General features: G+C 40.0%; 2 protein-coding genes across 2 annotated transcripts; both read left to right on the forward strand.

Moving 5' to 3' along the window:
- The first annotated feature begins 872 nt into the window (after positions 1–872).
- LOC142960625 (odorant receptor 131-2-like) lies at positions 873–1826 on the forward strand. The gene has a single exon (XM_076102550.1). It carries the CDS (start codon positions 873–875, stop codon positions 1824–1826), a length of 954 nt encoding a protein of 317 aa, XP_075958665.1.
- A 3625-nt stretch (positions 1827–5451) lies between these two features.
- LOC142959978 (odorant receptor 131-2-like) lies at positions 5452–6423 on the forward strand. Its single transcript, XM_076101514.1, has one exon. It carries the CDS (start codon positions 5452–5454, stop codon positions 6421–6423), a length of 972 nt encoding a protein of 323 aa, XP_075957629.1.
- Positions 6424–7320: the final 897 nt, after the last annotated feature.

The raw sequence follows: 7320 nt of genomic DNA on the forward strand, positions 1-7320 counted from the left end.
AACAGGAAGTGACCATATTTGGACTGAGGAGGAGTGACATAGAGACGCCGTGTTAGAGACCTGTCAATCACTGTGTAGCCCCGCCCTAAAGCATCCCCTGCTTTATGGTCTGTTTGACTCTAAATGGACCATAATGTACTAAATGAACATCATGCTGTATTGAAGAAGACTTGAAACTAGAGATTGAGACCATAAACTCATGTTTACAATGTTTACTGAGGTAATAAATCAAGAGACAAGTAGAGTCATTTTCTCATAGACTTCTATACAATCTGACTTCTGTTTGCCCCCTCCTGGTCAGTAGAGAGAATGCAATTTTCTATTAGCTCTAGAGTAACTATGTGATTGCATGATTGGGGAGGACTAAGCTGTATGCAATTGAATCAAATTTGAAAATCACTTCTTATAGTTTTTGTTGCTGACCGACCAGGACAGACTGAATCTACATGGAAGTGACAGTGGAAATCTTTCTATGATGGGATATTAAGAAAGACAGCCATGCCTAATACAAGGAAAAACAGATGCTCCTCTATTCTCATATCCACTATGGAAGACATCACATGACCAAGGTATTGGAAAAAAATGGAAGAGAGGCTACCTACTCCTGAACTGTTAACCATGTGTTGGTGTCACGTGAAATGGGTGTGAGGACAGAGCTCATAAACAGAATGTGAGCGTAAGCATACCTGGCAGACCAGCTCTGCCCACATCACAAGACGCTAACCTGCTAACTGTCTGCAGAGGGTTTTTTTTAGATTTTTCATGTGAACTCAACAGGCATGTCTGCTGATGTTGGATCTTCGTTGTTGCAGGAATACAAAAAGAAGTTTATTGTGTGCTCTCTCGGTTAATGTCTTGATTGCTTCTCAGAAATGTCGTATGCAAATCAGTCTCAGACCAACATCACTGCTGGTCTGCAGTATCAGGGCTTACTGGAGGTTATGTTGTTGTCCACTCTGACTACATTACCATGCTGTGTGTTTCTCTTCATTAACATCACCATGTTGTTCACCTTGAGGAGTAAACTGGTGTTTCGTGAGACCTCCCGTTACATCCTTCTGTTTAACCTCCTTTGTGCAGACACTATGCAGATGGCACTGAGTCAGTTACTGTACCTTCTGGCTGCTTGTAGAATAACACTGACGTATCCGTTATGTGGGGTTCTCGTCATGTTCGCCATTCTCACAAATGAGATCTCCCCTCTCACACTGGTGGTGATGTCTCTGGAGAGATATGTGGCTGTGTGCTACCCACTGAGGCACACTACCATCATCACCATGAGAAACACAGCAGTGGCTATCATTGCGGTTTGGACCTTCAGTTCACTAAATATCCTCACACGAGTTATTCTACTGTTAGATTTTCCATTTGAAGACCTGGAGAGCCTGCAGATGACAGATTTTTGTGCCAAAGTAAACATACTTCTCGGCCAAATGTCTGGTCTTTATGATAAAGGCTACACTTATTTTCTGTTTGTATCAGCTAGTGTGGTAATTATTTCCACCTATATTGGTGTGATGATAGCAGCCAGGTCAGCCTCCACAGACAAAGCTTCAGCCCGAAAGGCTCGTAACACACTGCTGCTGCATGTGGTGCAGCTGGGCCTCAGTCTCTCCTCCACTATTTCCAAGCCTATCCTCATGGCTCTTTCGAGAAATGTAACAAGGCTAATATTTGTGCGAATCCAGAATGTTATGTATGTGTGTATTTTCATCTCTCCCAGATGTCTGAGTTCTCTCATTTATGGCATAAGAGATCAGACCATCAGACCTGTCCTCATCAGACATCTATGTTGTCGACTGAAACTCTCAGTCGTCCCAGCCTAGGCTCAGGTCTCAACGTAGACTTTATGACGTGGATCTAACTGTGTGATCGCTTGTAAATGTAGTATATTTATGTATATAGGGCTCAAAAGAACCACAGGACAGAAACAGCCTTGCTAACAAAAGACATCCTAATGAGTGCAGACTCAGAATCTCACCATTCTCCTTCTATTGGACTTAAAGCTAGGGTTGACAATGTTGAGAAACTATCAAGACTGCCCTAGATCTTTAAAATGATCCCACGTAAAAACACTGCCTAGTGTTGCCAACTCCAGCTCATGAACAATAAATAAGTCATACTGCACTACCTCTGTTTGCACTGTTACCACCACTTGCACTATCACCTCAATTCCATTGCCATTGTTTATAGGGTCATGTTCACATGTGTGTGAACATAAATATATATATGTACACTTTTTCTTTTGGATATATATTTGTACTTATATTGTATATAGCTGTTAAATGTTTATACCTACATCTGTTCTACTGTTTTTGCTGCCCTTTTTTATTCTTTATATATATTTGTTTTTGTTGTTTATTGTAAATGTGTGTTTGTACATTGAGAGCGGAGTGGAAACCGGAGTCAAATTCCATGTATGCGTAAGCATACATGGCCAATAAAGCTGATTCTGATTCTGATTCTGAAGTGCAGCCTTTTGTACAATTGACAATTCTATTTTAATGGTCAGACTCTGTCCAGAGTTTTCAAAGTTGGTGCTGATACCTTTCGTGTTGTGTGAGGTCCCAAAAGGTTCCATTCAGTTTGCATCTGCTATGCCTTGGCCTTGTTATTTGTCACTTCACTAGTGTGTCTGACACCTTTTACACTGATATCGCCCAACTGTCATTGTGTAGTGTCTCGTTTAGTCCTGAAAACTGTAACAGTCGTGCTGCCATCAAGGACTACATGGCCTCTAACTTTTTACAACTGAATACTGATAATACTGAAGTTCTGGTAATTTGTCCTGATCGTGTGTACCACTGACAACTAATTTAAAACATTCAGAGTTGTTTTTGATCAGGCGGCAACCTCCGGGTCAGAAAAGTGAAGTCAAAGCTTCAAGTGTTAAAGCTGCATTCTCTCTAGTGTCCACCAGGGGGCGACTCCTCTGGTTGTATAGAAGTCTATGAGAAAATGACTCTACTTCTCTCTTGATTTATTACCTCAGTAAACATTGTAAACATGAGTTTATGGTCTCAATCTCTAGTTTCAAGTCTTCTTCAATACAGCATGATGTTCATTTAGTACATTATGGTCCATTTAGAGTCAAACAGACCATAAAGCAGGGGATGCGTTCGTCTTACAACTTTGATCCTTTTGTTTTCACTTCATGACAGTTAATTGAAACATTTTGGATTCAGAAAACAAGCATTTTAAAAGTTATTTCCTTGTCGTCTTGCGGAGAGAACTAACAAAACATGAATTCATACTTTTTACAAATCGGCATAATTATGTAGTTATTTCGACATCCTTTTTGTCCGTTTATTGCAATAAATCACAGCAAAATCTGTATATTCTGGGTTCATACAACTGTAGTAAACCAGCTAGACACAGTGAATACACCTCGATGAAATCCACGGAGCTCCTCCAGATGATGTTATGAACCCAGACAAGACGGCGTTTAGTTTAATAAATCTGGGACTTCCACAACAAGTACTAAGAAGAAATAGAGGTTATTTGTTCCATGGTTCTATGGGACATTTGTGATCTAGCGCAAATGACGCGCTTAATCACAAATGTCCCTGCAAGTAACGCGGTGCGAAAATTTGGTTTGCGTTTGGTGTGAACTTAACATAAGCTTTCAGTTGTACTTAACTCCACCCTCTCGTGTAACTGTTAGTTGCAAAAGAACAAGATGGAGACGGCCAAAAACCAAGATGGCGATGGCCAAAATGCTTAACTTGAGGATTCAAAATGCAGTCCCCAAAGCAATGGGTGACGTCGCGGTTACTGCGTCCACTTTTTGTATCCAGTCTATGTTTTTGATCAATAACTCAACTCTGGCCTCGTTCCACTGCAATTCATTCATTTACTCACCTCAATGTTGTAGCAGTTTACAGTTGATGTAGAATGAAGAAGCAAGGTTTCTGACACCCGACACAGAGAACATATCTCTTCAGTCCAGGCTGAATTACCTAATCATGTTAGAGTTATATTCAATGGTCCAGTGTGAAGGTTTTTGTGGTATCTCACTCCTTTTTCAAGAATGTGGTAACGTGAGTCGCCAAGTGAAAAACCGTGGTCACGGCATCTGCCTCGCTCAGAGGCCATCCATACCATAATAACACTGAGGGCTGGCTCTACAGAACATAAGGCCCTGGGCAAGATTTTCTTTGGGGGCCCTCCTTGTGTATAGAAGAGAGAGAGATACACACATACACACATTAACAGCGCTGAAGTATTTCATTTTAAACCCACAAAACAGTGGGGTGGGATCGTATTATCATACCTTTCTTACTGCAATCAAATAAAACAATAAAGAAGAAAGCAGAAGACGACCATTCATGATTTTATTCTACTGAAAAATAACAAATGATGTAACTGTCATTATGTATTGACTACATAAGCTGTGCTAGAACAGTGTTTTTGAATAGGTTTGGTTACAAATTATAACAATACAATAGAAAGTCATGTTTTTCTTTTGTCAACAAGATAATTAGTCAATAAATGGAAAGAGATTTTTATAGAATGGCATTACTGTCATGTTTCATGCTGAGTAGCCGATTATCTACAATGAAACAATACAAGTGTTTATTGTTGTTATTGCCCTCCATCTGCGAAGAACCTATTGAGATCCAAGTCCTTAACTTTGAGTTTTGAGACCTAAACAAGTCATAATGCACTCTGTAACCTCTGTCTATAATTTTCAAACCTCACGTTTTGCGTACTTCAATTATTTTTTTGTTGGCCACCGTGTACTTTTCGTACATGAACAAAATTATCTTTGGTATCATTTACGCCAACTGGCGCTCAGTAACGTAGTTAGTTCTTCATGGTTCTCTTCAGCAACTGGATTTGATGCTGTCGGATTGGTTCAAACTAAATGGATCTGAGGAAGTGTTGACTTGCTTTTAATGTTAGTTGGTTCAGGAAATGTAAGGATACGTGGCACAATTTTTAAATTACGTACTTTTTGAGTCTTTGGGTTTGGGGGAAAGTATCAATTATTTTCAAGTCCAAATGCTCAAGTCACAAGTCAAGTTGCAAGTCTTTTTTATTTGGTCAAGTCACGTCTAAAGACATCAAATTTCTAACTCAAGTTCACATTTTCTGCTTGTAACTCTGATTCTCAGAGGCACTATAGAATTAAAGTTGACCTACTTTAGCATAGATACGTTTAAACTGAGGATGACGTGACCAGATGGGTGTTGGGAAATAATAGGAGAAATATTCATGACCTATTATTCAGCTGACATGTGATGGTGTCACATGGTTTAGGGCAGGACAAAGCTGATATACAACGTTTGAGTGCAGGTAAACCCTGCAGACCAGCTCTGCTTTCATACTTGGATGATGTGACTCAACGGGCATCTGATGTTAAATGATGGATTTTCATTTTTCTACAAAACACAAACAGGAAGAGGTTTATTCTGCTTTTGTGTGACAATAACATGAAATTTCTCTGAAATGTCGAATGCAACTCAGTCTCAGACCAACATCACTGTTGAGCTTGAGTATCGGGGATTATTGGAAAGAGTGACGCTGTCCACTCTGACTACATTACCATGCTGTGTGTTTCTCTTCATTAACATCACCATGTTGTTCACCTTGAGGAGTAAACTGGTGTTTCGTGAGACCTCCCGTTACATCCTTCTGTTTAACCTCCTTTGTGCAGACACTATGCAGATGGTAATGAGTCAGTTACTGTACCTTCTTTCTATTAGTAGAATAACACTGACGTATCCGTTATGTGGGGTTCTCGTCATGTTCGCCATTCTCACAAAAGAAATCTCCCCTTTCACACTGGTGGTGATGTCTCTGGAGAGATATGTGGCTGTGTGCTACCCACTGAGGCACACTACCATCATCACCATGAGTAACACAGCAGTGGCTATCATTGCAGTTTGGGGCTTTGGTTCACTAAATATCCTCACACGAGTTATTCTACTGTTAGATTTTCCATTTGAAGAGCTGGAGAGCCTGCAGATGACAGATTTTTGTGGTTCGTATATAATTCTTCTCGGGCCGATGTCAGATCTTTACAATAAAGGCTACACTTATTTTCTGTTTGTATCAGCTGGTGTGGTAGTTATTTCCACCTATATTGGTGTGATAATAGCAGCCAGGTCAGCCTCCACAGACAAAGCTTCAGCCCGAAAGGCTCGTAACACACTGCTGCTGCATGTGGTGCAGCTGGGCCTCAGTCTCTCCTCGTTCATGTACAGCTTCTTCCTCGTAGCCGTCTCAAAAGTGGTCACGAGGATCACGCTCGTGCGCATCCGGAATGTTTGTTATGTGTTTTTCATAATTCTCCCCAAATGTCTGAGTTCTCTCATCTATGGCCTCAGAGACCAGACCATCAGGTACGCCCTCGTGTACCACTTATGTTGTCGACTGAAACTCTCAGTCGTCACAGCAAAGGCTCAAGTCTCACCCTAATATACACAGATATGAATTAACCTCTATGTGTTTGTTAAAGTCAGCATTTATAAGAAGCTAATTCAAAATACATGTTTGAAATGATTTTAAATGTTTCATTTTTAGAATCTGTATCAACTGTTTTGTCAATATTTCTTGAAATCCACCCACAGAAACATGTCAATCTTATCATTCTGACAACCAACAAAAGCTGTTAGTCACAATGATTTGAAAAGTATTTGTTCAGAGTTGTCGTCGTTTAACTTTTTAAAATAACTTTGTCCTAAAATGTGTTTGCACATCATAGCTTGGTTAGGATAAGCCTGCAAAAAAAGAGTTACAGAGGAAGGGATGGAGATACGGAGGAAAAAGAAGCAGACAGTTCCCTCGATACGTATTGCAAAATGTATGTTTCTGAATTTATTTCGTAGGCATAATTATTTATTCATTTAATATTGGCTTAGATAGCATTCCATATCAGTTCAGTTACTGCTCGTAAACGTCGTCATCATACCCATTCACTAAACTCTAACTAAATCCAGATTAGTTTCAGGTGGTTCAGCATCAGAAACCAAATAAAAAAGAATACAGTACCCAAATGTCCTACTGTTTTTGTTTTTGTTTGTCATGTGTTTGTTGTGTTACAAATGGGCTACAACTGAATTTGTTTGTGCATCCCTGTGCTGCATAATGACAATAACTGATCCTTAAAACCCTTAAATTCTGGAGGAAATGCAAAGTTTAGGGATGAGAGCTAAAGAATATACTTTATCGGGAAAGTTTAGCAGCTGGGACAACAAAGGAACTGACTGGACCAGGAGGTGGCAGTCATGCAACGAATAGAAGGCAAGCTGCCGTTAAACACCACAGAAGAAGAAGAAGAATTACGTCGACGTCATGGCGTAAGACGTATGAAAG

Source organism: Anarhichas minor, unplaced genomic scaffold, assembly GCF_050575085.1.
Source record: "Anarhichas minor isolate MPS153535 unplaced genomic scaffold, ASM5057508v1 ptg000027l, whole genome shotgun sequence".
Lineage (NCBI taxonomy): Eukaryota > Metazoa > Chordata > Actinopteri > Perciformes > Anarhichadidae > Anarhichas > Anarhichas minor.